The 15554-nt window shown below is 38.9% G+C and overlaps 1 protein-coding gene across 2 annotated transcripts in view; it reads left to right on the forward strand.

Moving 5' to 3' along the window:
- FRS2 (fibroblast growth factor receptor substrate 2) overlaps window positions 1-15554 on the forward strand; it is a 114727-nt gene that overhangs the window by 92895 nt on the left and 6278 nt on the right. For both annotated transcript variants that reach the window (XM_043564976.1, XM_043564977.1), the window contains 5 exons: window positions 4908-5002; window positions 11599-11690; window positions 12941-13127; window positions 13958-14116; window positions 14504-14667. In XM_043564976.1, the coding sequence (XP_043420911.1) occupies window positions 11625-11690; window positions 12941-13127; window positions 13958-14116; window positions 14504-14667 (576 nt within the window). In that variant the 5' untranslated portion in view covers window positions 4908-5002; window positions 11599-11624. The remainder of the gene's footprint in view (window positions 1-4907; window positions 5003-11598; window positions 11691-12940; window positions 13128-13957; window positions 14117-14503; window positions 14668-15554) is intronic.

Raw genomic sequence — 15554 nt, forward strand, 5'->3', positions numbered from 1 at the left:
CCAGCATGGGGCTTGGACTCACAACCCCAAGATCGAGTCGCATGCTCCACTGCCTGAGTCAGTCAGCCAAGTGCCCCCCAATATCCCTTATGAACATTGATGCAAAAATCCTCCCCAAAATACTAGCAAATACAAGCATACATTTAATATGTAAATCAGAAACATATTAAATCCCACATGACAAAGTGAGATTTATTCTTGGAATGCAAGAGTGGTACAACATAGAAAAATCAATCATTATAATGTATCATATTAATGACGTGAAGGGAAAAAACCACATGATCATCTCAACTGATGCAGAACAAGCATTTGACAAAATTCAATATTTTTTCATCATAGAAAAATTTTAAAAATGAGGAATAGAAGGAAACGACCTCAACATGACAAAAGCCACCTCTAAAAACACACAGTGAACATCATACTCAGTACTGAAAGACTGTAAGACTTTCCTCTAAGATTGGAACAAGTCAAGGATGCCTGCTTTCACCACTTTTATTCAACATAGTACTGGAAGTTCTAGCCAGAGCAGTTAGGCAAGAAAGAGAAATAGAAGGCATCCAAATTGGAAAGGAAGAAGTAAAACTATCTGTTTGCAGATGATATGATCTCATATGTATTGAAAGATTCCACACACAAAAATTTTTTAGGACTAATAAACAAATTCAGCAAAATACTAGGATACAAAGTCAATATGCAAAAAATAGTTACATTTCTATATACTAGCAGTGAACAATCTGAATGGAAATTACAAAAACAGTTCCATTTACAGTAGCATCAATAAAATACTTATGAATTAAGTTAACCAAGGTGGTGAAAGACTTGTACAATAAAATCTACAAAACATTGCTGAAAGACATTAAGGAAGACATAACTAAACACACCTGTGTTCATGGATTAGAAGATGTAATATTGTTAAAATGGGAGTGCTCCTCAAAGAGAGCTGCAGATTCAGTGCAACCCCTATCAAAATCCAGTGGTGTTTTTTTTTTTTTTTTTTTTTTTCAAAAAATAGAAAAACCCACCCTAAAATTTATATAGAATCTCAGGGGACCCCAAATAGCCAAAACACTTTTTTGAAAAAAGAACAGGGGGCACTTGGGTGGCTCAGTTGGTTAACCATTCGACTCTTGATTTTAAAGCTCAGGTCACGATCTCGTGGTTTGTGGGATCGAACCCCACATTGGATCTGCGCTGACGCACAGAGCCTACTTAGGATTCCCTCTCTTCTCTCTTTGTCTCAGTCCCCCTGCTCGCACTCTCTTTTTCTCTTTCTCAAAATAAATAAACATTTTTTTTAAGTATTTTTAAAAAAGCAAAACAGGGCGACTCACACTTCCAGATTTCAAAACTTATTACATAGCTACAGTAATCAAACAGTATGGTATTGGCATAAAGACAGACTGATAGACCAGTGGAATAGAATAGAGAATCCAGAAACAAACCCTCACATATATGGTCAACTAAGTTTTGACAAAAGTGCCAATACCATTCAATGGGGAAAGGACAATCTTTTCAAAACATGGTGCTCGGGAAACTGGATATCCATATGCAAAAGAATGAACTTGTACCCTCACCTAACACCCATACAAAAATTAACTCAAAAAGGATCAAAGACCTAAATATAACATAAAACAATATAGTTCTTAGAAAAAAAAAACATTAAACAAAAGCTTCACGACATTGGATCTGGCACTGCTTTCTTGGGTATGACACCAGAAGCATAGGCAACAAAGGCAAAAATAGACAAATTGGACTTCACGAAAAATAAAAAAATTTTGTACATGAAAAGACACTATTCAACAGACTGAAAATGGCAACCCACGGAATGGGGGGAAATATTTGCAAACCATATATTTGATAAGAGATTAATATGCAAAATATATAGAGAACTTCTAAAAGTCCGGAACAGGGGCGGGCGCCTGGGTGGCTCAGTTGGTTAAGCGTCCGATTCTTGGCTTCGGCTCAGGTCATGATCTCATGGTTCATGAGTTCAAGCCCCACATCAGGCTCCATACTGACAGCATGGAGCCTGCCTGGGATTCTCTGTCTCCCTCTCCCTCTGCCCCTCCCCTGCTCACTCTCTCTGTCTCTCTCTCAAAATCAGTAAACTTAAAAAAAATTTTTAGAGTCCAAAACTAAAAAACATACCAACTCAAAAATAGGCTAAGGACTTGTATAGACATTTCACCAAAGAAGATATATGAATGATTACTAAGCACATAAAAAGATGCTCAAGATCACTAATTATTAAGGAAATGCAAATCAAAACTACATGGAGATAACATCTCATACCCATTAGGATGGCTAATACCAACAAACAAAAACAGAAAACATGTTGGTGAGGATGTGGAGAAATTGGAACTCTTAGGCATACTCGTGGGAACATCAGTGGTACAGCTGCTGAGGAAAACAGAATGGCAGTTCCTCACAAAATAAAAAAGAGAATTACCATGTGATCAGCAGCATTGAATTGAAAGCACAGTCTCAAAGATATTTGTACATTCACGTTAGCAGCTGCATTATTCACAGTAGCTAAAAGGTGGATAAATGTCCATCAACAGATGAATGGATAAGCAAAATCTGGTGTGTGTGTGTGTGTGTGTGTGTGTGTGTGTGTAGTGGAATATTGTTCCAGCTTTAAAAGGAGACTGTGACACCTGTTACAGCATGGATAAGCTGTAAGGACATCATGCCTAGTGAAATAAGGCAGGCACAAAAAAGATAAATACTGTGATCTCATTTATATACGGTACCTAGAGTAGTCAAACTCATAAAAACAGAAAGTAGAATGGTGGTTGCCAGCATTAGTTGGGAGGGGAACTCCAACATGGGAGTTTTCCAACATGGGAAACTCTGTACCCATGAGCTATTTAATGGGTACAGAGTTTCGATCTTTTAAGATGAAGAAGTTCTAGATATTGGTTGCACAACAATATTGAATATATCTAACTCTCCTAAACTGTGCACTTAAAAATAGATAGGATAATCAATTTTATGTTATGTGTCTTTTACTCAAATAAAAAAAAATTAAAAGAAAAAAAAAGAGGACTGAAGGTAGGACAGAATAAAAAGTTTTCATAGATTTTGTTGGATGCTTTTCAATATTTTCTAGAGCCTTATAGGTTGGTACACTGATTCTTTGATATATTTTATTTCAAGACTTAAGATTATTCCTTGGTATAGGGTTATAGAAGGGTCACTGTCACTTCTGTTAGTCATATTTACTATAATTAAACTTAGAAAGGAGGTTGTGAGATGCTTGTAAGTGGAATCTATGAGAAGAGAGATTTTCCGGAGTTAATTGGCTGACATCTCTCAGGAGAGAGAGATGAACAATGTGTATTCTTGTAAGAGCAATGATTTGTGTTGGAATTAGCCACATAATTTTATAAGCCAAAAAGCATGATATATGTTAATCTCCTGGAGAAAAGAAGGGTGTGCTAAAGCAGAGGCACTGGGTAGCCTCCCGCTCTAACATGGGCTGTAGCAGCAGCTTATGAGGGGCACAAACACACCTGGCTGAACTGCTGATTTTGTATATAGGTTCGAAGTCCAAAATTGAAAATTTTGTTTGCATGTGGATTCATGATTTAGAAATGTTCATTTTGTAGTTTCTTAAATTTATTTTATGTATCTAATTTTTATCTTCTTAGAGAGTGGGGGGAGGGGGAGGGAGAGGGAGAGAGAGAGAGAATCTTTTTTTTTTAATGTTTATTTTTGAGAGAGATAGAGTGTGAGTGGGGGAGGGGCAGAGAGAGGGGGAGACACAGAATCTGAAGCAGGCTCCAGGCTCTGAGCTGTCAGCACAGGGCCGAACACAGGGCTCAAACCCACAAACTGCCAGATCATGACCTGAGCCAAAGTTAGACACTTAATCCACTGAGCCAGTCAGGTGCCCTGAGAGAGAGAGAGAGAAAGACAATGAATCTTAAGTAGGCTCCACGCTCAGTGCAGAGCCCGATGCAGGGCTCAATCCTGTGACCGTGACCCTGGGATTATAACCTGAGCCATATCAAGAATCAAACGCCCAACAGACTGAGCCGGCCAGGTATACCTGGAAATGTTCATTTTGGAAATCAATCATTTGTTAACTCTGGTTAATATATAGATTAAAATGAGACTATTTGCAAAACCCCTAATGCCTGATACAGTGTAGTTATTCAGTAAATGTTAGTGCCCATGTTTAAGTTTGATATTTTTCTGTGTTATAAAAAGGGAATTGATTGACCAGAAATTTCCCAAAAGTATGTTGGAATCTCTTGAAACTTTAAATTGTAATTTATTGCTATAAGTTACACCATTATCCTGTGACTCTATGACATGCTTGTTCTAATGACCGACTAGTGACTGACTTGACTAATGACAGTCCTAATGACTGACTCCTCTGATTTGGTTCTGGAGGGGTCTTGTAGACTAGGAAGGTACAGCAAGTGGACTCTCAAGTCTGCTCTTTGGGAGGAGTGCCAGAAAGGTTTAAGAAAAGTGACTGGAAGTGGAGAATTAGCCTGCCACAGGATGAAATGGGGTTTTAGAGTTGGAAAGGAACGTCGGAGGTGGTTTAGTCTGACCTCTCATTTTATGGCTGAGGAGATAAGTATAGAGAAGTGAGTTGTCCAGTGTCAGAGCTGTAGTGGAGAAGCCAGTCAATGACTTATGAAGGTTCTGATATCCAAACATTATAGAATTTAGACTATATAGCATGTTTACTTCTTCCTTTGAAAAGGCTGTGTGAATGGTAACATGTACATGTCATTTTAATTTTAAAAATAGATCTTCTATATTTATCAGATTTTTATACTTTTGAGTTTATTTAAATAGATTAACTGAACTAACAGTGCTACTGGAAGTCTTATAAGGAAAATCATTGCTTTAAGAGAAATAAATTCTTGCCTTTTTTCTGTTTCTAGGTTAAGTCACCAAACAAAGAAAACATGGTATTTTGAAGAATGATTAAACTCCTGATGCTGCAGAAGAGGCTAAGAATATTAATGGCTAGATCTAGGTAAGTTGAGGTTTATCTTAAAAAAAAAAAAAAGAAAAACATTAAGTTCACAAATTATATTCTCTTTTTTTTCCCCACAAATTAAACAGGATATTTTAATTGTTTTCTTGAATGTAGTCACATTGCGGCCTGAGTTGCTGTCCCCTCCAAAGAATAAGGACAAGTGGCTTTAATTAAACTAAGCCAATGTTTACAAATTTAAAATAATCAGGGGCGCCTCAGTGGCTCAGTCAGTTGAGCATCTGACTTTGCCTCAGGTCATGATCTCATGGTTTGTGACTTTGAGCCCGGAGCCCTGTGTTGGACTCTGTGCTGACAGCTCAGAGCCTGGATCCTGCTTCAGATTCTGTGTCTCCTTCTTTCTCTGCGTGCACCCCCCCCCCCAAAATAAATAAACATTAAAAAAATAAAAATAAAAATAAAAACATTCAGGCAACTTGGTGCAATACCAATCTTCCCAAACGGTAGCTATCTTTTGTTCTTGAATGTAATCTCAGCTACTTTCTTGAGTGAGCATAGTTAGTCTATATAGGTTTTTGCTGAGTTATGAATTTGGTTGGGTAAGATGGTGAAATCATATGGTTTCCTATTAAGTATTTACAGTTTTAGTGCACATTATTAAGTCTTACATAACTCAGATGTGGTCTCCAAATATTAATCTGGTGGTCATAAATGCAGAATATCTAGTATCTTGTCTTTCCCCTTGCCTAGGAGTTTGTGGTTCTGGAGGAGGAGTCAGAGATGTGCAAGAGAGCTCCACACTAAAAAGTCTCCTTCTGTGTTGGAAGATTGACCACAGCCTCCCGTTGCTCCAGCTGTCTAGTCTCTCACTGAGACTGAGCCTTTTCTTTAACCTTACGGAGGCCTCCTGTTCCTTTTTGCCTCTGGTTTTTCCATTTCATCAGCCCTCTTCTTTTTTTACTTCTTTCCTGACCGGACCTGATGTTCCATCACTTCAAACCCCCTTATTGCCAGTATCCTCTAATTTCCTTGTCCTCTTACCCTCTGAGCCTGGGTCGCCGGAACCATCTGCCCTCTGGACGGCTGAGCACTGCTGCAAAAACAGTGCCATCTTCCTCTCCAACCTCTGCTGAACTCTGAGTGCAGCCTACTGAATAATCCTGCTACCTTTCGTGGGTAGCCCCCTGGTGAATAATCCTACCGTTTGCCTCAAGTCCCTCATTCTGCAAACTTGCTTTCTATTTTACAAAGGGAATTTAGGATGATAGGTGTTACCTACCTCAGTTTTTCTGCTGGGTCCCACCCATTCTTATTTTCTTCCCTCTCTCCTCAGGACAAGGCAGTCCTACTTCTGTGGGCAGACTTCTCATTCTGAGCCCTGGAACTCCTCTTCTCCAGTCTCCCTGTCTGTCTTGATCTACCATATAACTCATTTTTTTCCTTTGGTTTTTTTTTTCCTAAAAATTTTAACCTTTCTTGACCTACTGATTACAAACCTGTGTAAATCTATGTCATCTGAAAACAAATAACTCAAGCAGCATATTTTCTTTCGAAACCATGTCTGTCTACGCTGTCACGCTCTGCCCTTCCCTTTCTGAACCTGTTTGGGAAAGAGCAGTTTCTGTTCTTTGGGGGGCTACTTCCTTATCTTCCATTTGTTCACTTCAGTTTGGTTTCCGCCTCTACCAGTCTCCCATGATGGAACCCTCCTTCTTGACACTTTCTTTTTTCAGTTTGTACGATTCTGATTTTTTTTTTCCTCCTTCACTCGCTTACCTCTACTCCAGTATTTCTACATTTGTATTCCCCAGAATTTTAACTGTAGACCACTCTCGATACTATCCTTGGGCAGTGTTTTCTGTTTTACAGCTTCAAATATTCTGTGTGTATCAATATTTTACCCCTTCCTCAAATCTATACTCGTGTATTTAACTCTCTGTTGTATATCTCCATTTGGTTGTTCTCTAGCATCTCAACATGGCTAAAACTGAGCTAACCACCATCACTTCCACTTGAAAACTACCATGCTTTTTTCTGTCTCAGGTAGTGGAACCAGCCCCCTTCATCTGCCACACTGGAAGCTGCCTCTTCCTTCCCGTATGCCTAGCCAGCCACTTCGTGCTGCTCACTTGCCTTCCTAAATATTTTAAAAATTCATCTCTTGTGTCTCCCTACTACTGCTGCACTGGTTTTAGGTCTGTAGCATATTTCATTTCTCCATATTCCCTAACTGGTTTTTCTTCTCTGAACTAAACTGCCACTTCAATTTATTCTACAGGTGGATATATTTAAAATGAAGTCATGAGCAACTCGCTTTCCTGCTTCCCATTCTTTACTGTGTTTCCATCATGTGTAGGATGAAATCCATTCTCCTTAGCATGGCACACAAGGCTTTTGTGTCACATACTAGGCTTTTCATTAATTGTTGTTGTGCCGAATTGAAACACTCAGTGTGGATAGAGTTTCTAAGTAGTTTGCACCGCCATTCAAATGTCCCTGACCGCATGGGAGGTGCTGCCTTAACAGGTAGCCCATGAAGGTGCCAAATAGAAGAATGATTTTCTAGGGGCACTTAGCGGGCCAGCTGGTGGAGCGTGCGACTTTTGATCTCAGGCTTGTAGGTTTGAGCCCCAAGTTGGGTGTAGAGATTACTTAGAAAGATATTTAAAAATCTTTAAAACATGGGGCGCCTGGGTGGCGCAGTCGGTTAAGCGTCCGACTTCAGCCAGGTCACGATCTTGCAGTCCGTGAGTTCGAGCCTCGTGTCAGGCTCTGGGCTGATGGCTCAGAGCCTGGAGCCTGTTTCCAATTCTGTGTCTCCCTCTCTCTCTGCCCCTCCCCCGTTCATGCTCTGTCTCTCTCTGTCCCAAAAATAAATAAACGTTGAAAAAAAAATTAAAAAAAAAATCTTTAAAACAAAACAATAACAACAACAACAAAAAAGAGGGATGATTTTTTATTTCATTTGAGGAATTGTTTAAAAACACTCCTTTGAATGTTTTGAGGCAGAAGCCACACTATAGTAATCTTTTAGCTCTTTATATTCATGAGCAGGTCATTGGTAAGGATAGATGTATAATTTTAAAAAGACTTTGTTTCTGTCAATTATCCCTCTACTTTAAAAAAATGTTTTAAATATTCTTTTGTCTCTTTCTCATCATATAATTTATTAAATATTTTCAGGCATACCTTGTTTTATTGTGCTTTGCTTTATTGTGCTTTCCAGATACTGTGATTTTTATGAATTGAAGATTTGTGACACTCTTGCTTTGAACAAGCCTATCAATGCCATTTTCCCAACAGCATTTGCTCACTTTGTGTCTCTCTGTCACATTTTGGTAATTCTCACAATAGTTAAAACTCTTTTATTATTGTATTTATTATGATAATCTGAGATCGGTGATGATGACTCACTGAAGAGCTTAAATGATGGTTAGCATTTTTAGCAGGAAGTCTTTTTTAATTAAAGTACATTGTTTTGTTGGACACACTACTACACATTTAATGGACTGTCATATAGTGTAAACATAACTTTTTTTTTAAAGGTTTATTTTGAGAGAGAAAGAAAGAACGAGCAGGGGAAGTGCAGAGAGAGAGAGAGAGAGAGAGAGAGGGAGAGAGAGAGACAGAATCCCAAGCAGGCTCTTTGTCATCAGTACAGAGCCCAACATGGAGCTCAGTCTCACAAACCATGAGATCGTGACCTGAGCCGAAATCAAGAGTTGGAAGTTTAATGGACTGAGCCCCCCAGGTGCCCCTAAACATAATTTTTATATGCACTGGAAACCAAAAAGTTGATTTCACTTGCTTTATTGCAATACTTGCTTTTTTACTGTGGTCTAGAACCAAACCTGCAGTATCCCCAAGGTACGCCTGTATTAATTTTTCCATGTTTGTTTATTTTAAGAAAGAGAGAGAGAGAGTGGGAGAAGAGTAGAGAGAGAGGAAGAGAGAATCCCAAGCAGGCTCCAAGCTGTCATTGCAGAGCCTGATGTGGGGCTCGATCTCACAAACCCATGAGATCATGACCTGAGCCGAAATTAAGAGTCAGGCACTTAACCAACTGAGTCACCCAGGTGTCTCCAGTTGCATTAATTTTTAAAAAGTAAATATTGATGAACCATGTGCTATGTCAGGTGATATGCTTAGTGCTTAGAGAAGGCTCCTATCTTTAGGGAAATTACAGTGAAGTGAATGTTGAGACAGATAAACAGTACAATAGAATATGATAAATGCCATGATAGAGTCATGTCCGTGTGACTGTGAGGACACTGAAGGACGTCTAGCTAGTTGGAGTCCCAGATCCTACCTCATTGTTCAGGACCCTTTATATGGTTTGGCCCCTGCTCTTGTTACAGCTTGCCTGTATTCTAGCTGTATTGGACACCTCACTTTCTCCTGAATGCAAGATCACCTTTCATGATCTTTCATGACCTTACCTTTGTACTCTTTTATCTGTCTCAACTACCTATTTCTGTTCTGTGTCCAGCACACCGTTTCTGCTCACCTTTTTAAGTACCAGTTCAAATGGTGCTTCCTGCCCTGTTAACCCAGAAAGTTATTTGCTCCCTTTACTGTGCCCACAGAACTGTTCTCAGATTCTAAGGTTTAAACATAATGCATTATCTATTTACATCTCTGTCTCTCCCTTTAGACTCATGACTTTTCAGAAGTACATACTGTGACTTAATCATCTTTTTTTGTTGTTGTTAATGTTTGTTTTATGTATTTTAAGAGAGAGAGAATGGGAGCTGAGGAGGGGCAGAGAGAGTGGGGGAGAGAGAGAGAGAATCCCAAGCAGGCTCCATGCTGTCAGCACAAAGCCCAATGCAGGGCTCAAACTCATGAACTGTGAGATCATGACCTGAGCCGAGATCAAGAATTGGATACTTACCTGACTGAGCCACTCAGATGCCCCTGTGACTTAATCATCTTTATGCCATGATATTTAGCTGGCATATTACCTGGAGCAAACTACCAAACATGAGTCTTAACTTTACTATTTAATTTATCGCTTCTTTTGGTTTGTACACTAATATACTTTTTCATCTGCCTCATACTTATACCTGCCAGCCTTTTTTACCTTTATTTAGTACAGTTCAATTCATTCAGCTCACAAGAGACTTAGAGCTCCCCGCTCTGTGGTGCTAGGTGGTGTGTTAGGGCATGGGGAATGCAAAAACTGGATAAGGCCTGTCCCTGCTTAGGAAGGAGCTTACGGGGCGGGGGGTGGGGGGTGGGGGAGCAGGGAGAATAATACTTAAATAGTGTGAAAATACTGTGATACTGGAAAGCCCAGGGTGCCTTGGGGGATACATAAAAAGTGTAACCCTCCCAGTTTGCTTAGAATCAGCGAAGCCTCCCTGAATCACTGTATTCTGATTGGATCTTAAGAAAGGAAAGGAGCAGCATGGAAGGGTGTGAGGGGACAAGCTGCTCTGGGGACTGTTTAGTATGACTGGGTAGGGCTTGAAGCAGAGACAAGGAGAGTTCAGACTAGATCTGTGGCCAGGGATGAGACTGTGAAGAACCTCATGTCATGCGGACAAGCTTCAAATTTTTTTCCTGAAGATAATGAAGAACGACTGAAGAATTTTAAACCAATTTTACCAGATTTATGTTTTTGAATATTTAGTAGCTTTTTGTGCTTCCTTTCCTTCCACTTTTTCAAATATTATCACATTCATTCTGATTCTTTCCCTCGTTTGTAAGTAGTGTTTTGAATTTTATCTTTGTTCATTTGCAGTGTTCTTGAACACTTAATGTCACCTATAACCTACTATCTCTGACTTTGTGTGGGAAAGCAGGATTACACAGACATGCTGTATCAGTTTGCCAATATTCTCTGTGTTAAGTTACCGCTTGATTTTTGGGTTGTCTTTCTCTCTTAATGAACTGTTCCAAATTTGTTTTTGTGTCTTATTTACCAGTCAGCTTTGGCCTGGTTAGGTACATAAAGGATACTACAGTGAATAATAAGAATCAAAATACCTGCCAACCTAGAAGTCCAACATCCCTTTAGAAATTTATTAAAAGAAAGATATGAAATTCCTGACAAACCATAAAGGGTTAATTCCATAAATGACTTCATTTAAATAGTGTTACATATGAGATAAGACCTTAAATTGGTTTTTGTTAAGGTAATTTAAAAATAGGCAGACCTTTGCAAATTAAACTGGAAATTTGATATTTCTGTGAAGTCTACCTCATGCAACTATTCTCATTATCACTGAGCAAAATTCAGCAGCTGAATGTGTGAAATCTAGCTTAGCCCTATACCTTCTTGGGCTTAATTTTCCTCATCAAAATAATGCAGGACTTGTGTTAGGTAGTTTCTTTCTTTTTTTTTTTTAAGTTTATTTATTTTTAGAGACAGGGAGTGAGTGGGGGAGGGGCAGAGCGAGAGGGAGAGAGAGAATCCCTAGCGGGCTCCATGTTGTCAGCGAAGAGTCCGTCGCAGGGGCTGGAACCCACAAGCCGTGAGATCATGACCTGAAGTGAAATCAAGAGTCCGGCGCATAACCGAGTGAGCCACCTGGGTGCCCCTGTGTTAGATGGTTTCTAAAGTCTTTTTCTGTTTTACGATTTTTATATCCTACATTTAATAATTTTTTTCCAAATTATCTTTCATGTAGCGCTCACATGGTCTTCTGAAGAAGCCATGGGTAGCTGTTGTAGCTGTCCAGATAAAGACACTGTCCCAGATAACCATCGGAACAAGTTTAAGGTGAGTAAAACTGGTTGAGTTACATCTCTCACTGCCTACTTGGATGTTCTTTTTCTTCGCTTAATATATCTTACTTCCTTACTTTTCTCTCTGGACCCTTTTATTTCTCTTTGTGTCCACTCTGCCTTTTCTTGTTTTAACAAATGATGACAGTATGTTCTTACTGACAGTGTGGAATCCTCTTTTACTTTTCCTTTGGTCCTGAGTATCCAATTAGCCATACAGTTCTAGAAATACTTTTTTAAATGCCATTTTATAGGTGCCTCCTCAGTCTGGTCACCACATCCCAGTCATTGCTTCAGGTGCCTGGATAATTTCTTAGCTGGACTCTACCCTTGAGTCCGTCACCTTTGTGATCCATCCTGCAGTTGACATCATATTGATCTTACTCTTTCATCATCCTAAAACTTCCATGGTGTTCTGTTACCTAGAGCATAAATGTTCCATTTCTTACCTATTCACAGCCATTTAGTGTCTCTCGTGGTCTGACCTCAAGTTGTTGTAAGTCATAGCCTCTGGATCACACAAACCTAGGTGTAAGTTGAAACCCTGTGGCTTTGTAGCTTTGTGACCTTGGGCAGGTTTGTTCCGTTTGTGTACAGTACAGTGGAGAAAATCGTATTACCTGCAGTTTAGGATTGTTAGGAGGATTAAATGGGAAAAGTATGTGCAAAGCGCTCTGCCTACCCCAGGAATATAGACAGTTCTCCTGAAGTGTTACCTGTCTGGCCATTTTCAGAAACTCAGCAGTTGCAAGGCTTTCCCTTCCATGAACTCTGTGCCAGTCTTGTCTTGGTCTCTCTGAAACATACCTTCTTTGTGCTGTAGCACTGCATCGTCAGGATATGCCCTACGAGCCCTGACCCACCAGCTCTCTCCTGAGGCCCAGCGGAAGTCCCTCCTCCTCTTTGGTGAAGACTTCTCCAGCAACCCTAGGCCACAGTTGCTGTCTTTTGCAACCTCTGTTGCACCCATTTGTCTACTACTCCTATACAGCTTTGTATTGTTGATTTCATGTTTGTATATCTTATATTCTCACTGGGAATGTGAGTCGCTTGTGGATAGAAGCAGATCTTACATTGCTACATAGTTCGTGCCCTGAAAACACATTGGTTGATGAATGAGCTAACAAAAGAGCGAATAACTGAACCAATCAACAATAGTGCATTTTGCCGACAAATTGGTGAAATGTGCGTATGACCGTCAAGTGGGAGCATCAGGTTAGCACTAATTGAACTTTCTTTTTTTAGGTCATTAATGTGGATGATGATGGGAATGAGTTAGGTTCTGGCATTATGGAACTTACAGACACAGAACTGATTTTATACACTCGCAAACGTGATTCAGTAAAATGGCACTACCTCTGCCTGCGGCGCTATGGCTATGATTCAAATCTCTTTTCTTTTGAAAGTGGTCGAAGGTGTCAAACTGGACAAGGTAGGTAGAGCCTTTAATTTTGTTTTTCTAGAAACATTTTCACATTTGAAAATTGTTCTTTCATTTATCCTGTATATAATGTTTACATTAATACTTTACTTCTCTCCTGTCAGAAAAAAAATTCCCCCAAAGAGGTGGATTGTTCAGAGATATAATAAGCCACGTATTCATTTATCAGGCATTCATTAAGCATATTCTCTGTGTCCAGAATTTTGACTCATATTATTAACTTTAAGATTTTCAGCATATGATTAGTTGCAGTAAATTGGCTATGTTTCTTTACTGTTATTACTTTTTGGGGAAAGAACCTAAACTTTGGAGTCAAAGAGAACATAGTTTGGTTTTTTTGCTGCCTACTGTGTGAAAGGCCTCGGACAAGTTACACAATTTCTGTCAAACATCAGGTTTCTGCTCTATCAGAGAGGTATGCTAATGCCTACCTTACAGAATTGTTGTAATAATTAAACAAGGTAAGGATCGTAAACCACCAAGTAAGGGACGGTCAAATGGTAAAGGATCATCTGCCCATAACGGTGATTTGGGCTCCCCCTGCTGTTAAGAAACAGTCTAAAGTAAGTGTTCAAATCTTGTTTTTGTCTGCCTTGTTTTGGGCCATCTCTCTTAGACATATGAAAATTATTCTGTGAATTTCCTTTTGGGCTTATGTTTTGAAACAGAATGTTATTAATTTATCAGACATTTATTTAAAAGGCCTTTCTTGCTGTCAGTGCATAGAATACTTAACTTCACAATTTTGTTCTTTGACAGGTGCTCCTGTATCTTTTTTAAAGCTGTGGCTACTATTTTTCCCTTCTATTTTGTATTTGTAGGAATCTTCGCCTTTAAGTGTGCTCGTGCAGAAGAATTATTTAACATGTTGCAAGAGATTATGCAAAATAATAGTATAAATGTGGTGGAAGAGCCAGTTGTAGAAAGGAATAATCATCAGACAGAGTTGGAAGTCCCCAGAACACCTCGAACACCTACAAGTAAGTACCTGTTTTTTCTCTTGTATTTTGAATAACAGACATTTATAAACTATGAATTATGGATTATTTAATCTGTAACATGTTAGAGATCACCATTGGCTAACATAAGCATAATGGTCATCAGTTTTAAAACACTGTTACGTCTATAATTAGAAACATTTTAAATATTTTAATTAGGAAAACATTAGAAGTTCCATATTATCTAAAATGTGAATGGAAAGTTGGGAGTGGAAGGGGGTGTTATTTGTGCTCTGGTTTCTGCTGTGTCTTACCAGAAACACCTTGCTTAATTCTCTCCAGGCCTATTCGATTCTCATTCATTTTTATTCTGTCTGTCCTGCCCCCCATATCCTGCTTTCCTTCTTAAACCAATAAACAAAAACTCAGCTCCAGGGTTTGCTGCTCAGAATTTACCTAATGGATATCCCCGATATCCCTCATTTGGAGATGCTTCCTCGCATCCTTCAAGCAGACATCCTTCTGTGGGAAGTGCACGCCTGCCTTCAGTGGGTGAAGAATCTACTCATCCTTTGCTTGTGGCTGAGGAGCAAGTAAGTGTGCGCTGCTGTCTGATGTGATAATAGATTGTGTGGGGTTAGAGCGTTGCTGCGCCAATACTTGAACATTTTAGTCAATTTGAATTGTAGCTTTCACTGTTTGCATGTGACTTTTGTGGTGAAGAGTCAGAGGAAACAGCATATATTTTCTGACATAGGCCAAATATCTACAAGCGTGGAGGGAAACGTAGGATTACGGTAGTTTTTAGGCTCACAGGAGGGATGTGTCTATGGATAAAGGCAAATATAACTAATGGCCAGTTCCTGTTATAATAACCTCCAATGCTTTTGGAATTTTTGCTGCTTTTTATATTAGTGGACTACTAGCAGAAAGGTAGATTTTGTTGTCAGGGTTTTTATGAAGCTATTTAATATCCCAGAGTATTACTGCCAGAGTATTTCATTTGAGAAATGAAGTATTTGGTTGAATATTGTCTCTATATTAATTAGTTATACATATCTTTGTATATCTTTGTATGTCTTTGTATATCTCCATATGTATATCTCCATATCATTAGGAGATTTTTACTGTTTTGAAACCTATTTCTTTGTGTTCTTTACATAGTAAATGAATTCTTGTGTTATTTACTATAATTATACTTCCCTCAGTTTTGCATTTTAATTTTGAGTTTTTCACATTTTATGTATAGTCTCCCAAATGTTTTTGTGTTGTTCCCTCACGATACCATTGACCTTTTCTAAATAGTGATGATTTCTTAGCAGGTGGTATTTATTTTATATCTATGCATTTTACAGTACTCTTATTAAATCCAGTAGATGCTCTTTTTATAGTCACAGCGTCTGTAAATCATGATAAATTTGTCTCTTCTTTTTAATACTTGTTATTCTGTATTTCTTTTCTTCTTTTTAAGTCTATTTAT

Source organism: Prionailurus bengalensis, chromosome B4, assembly GCF_016509475.1.
Source record: "Prionailurus bengalensis isolate Pbe53 chromosome B4, Fcat_Pben_1.1_paternal_pri, whole genome shotgun sequence".
Lineage (NCBI taxonomy): Eukaryota > Metazoa > Chordata > Mammalia > Carnivora > Felidae > Prionailurus > Prionailurus bengalensis.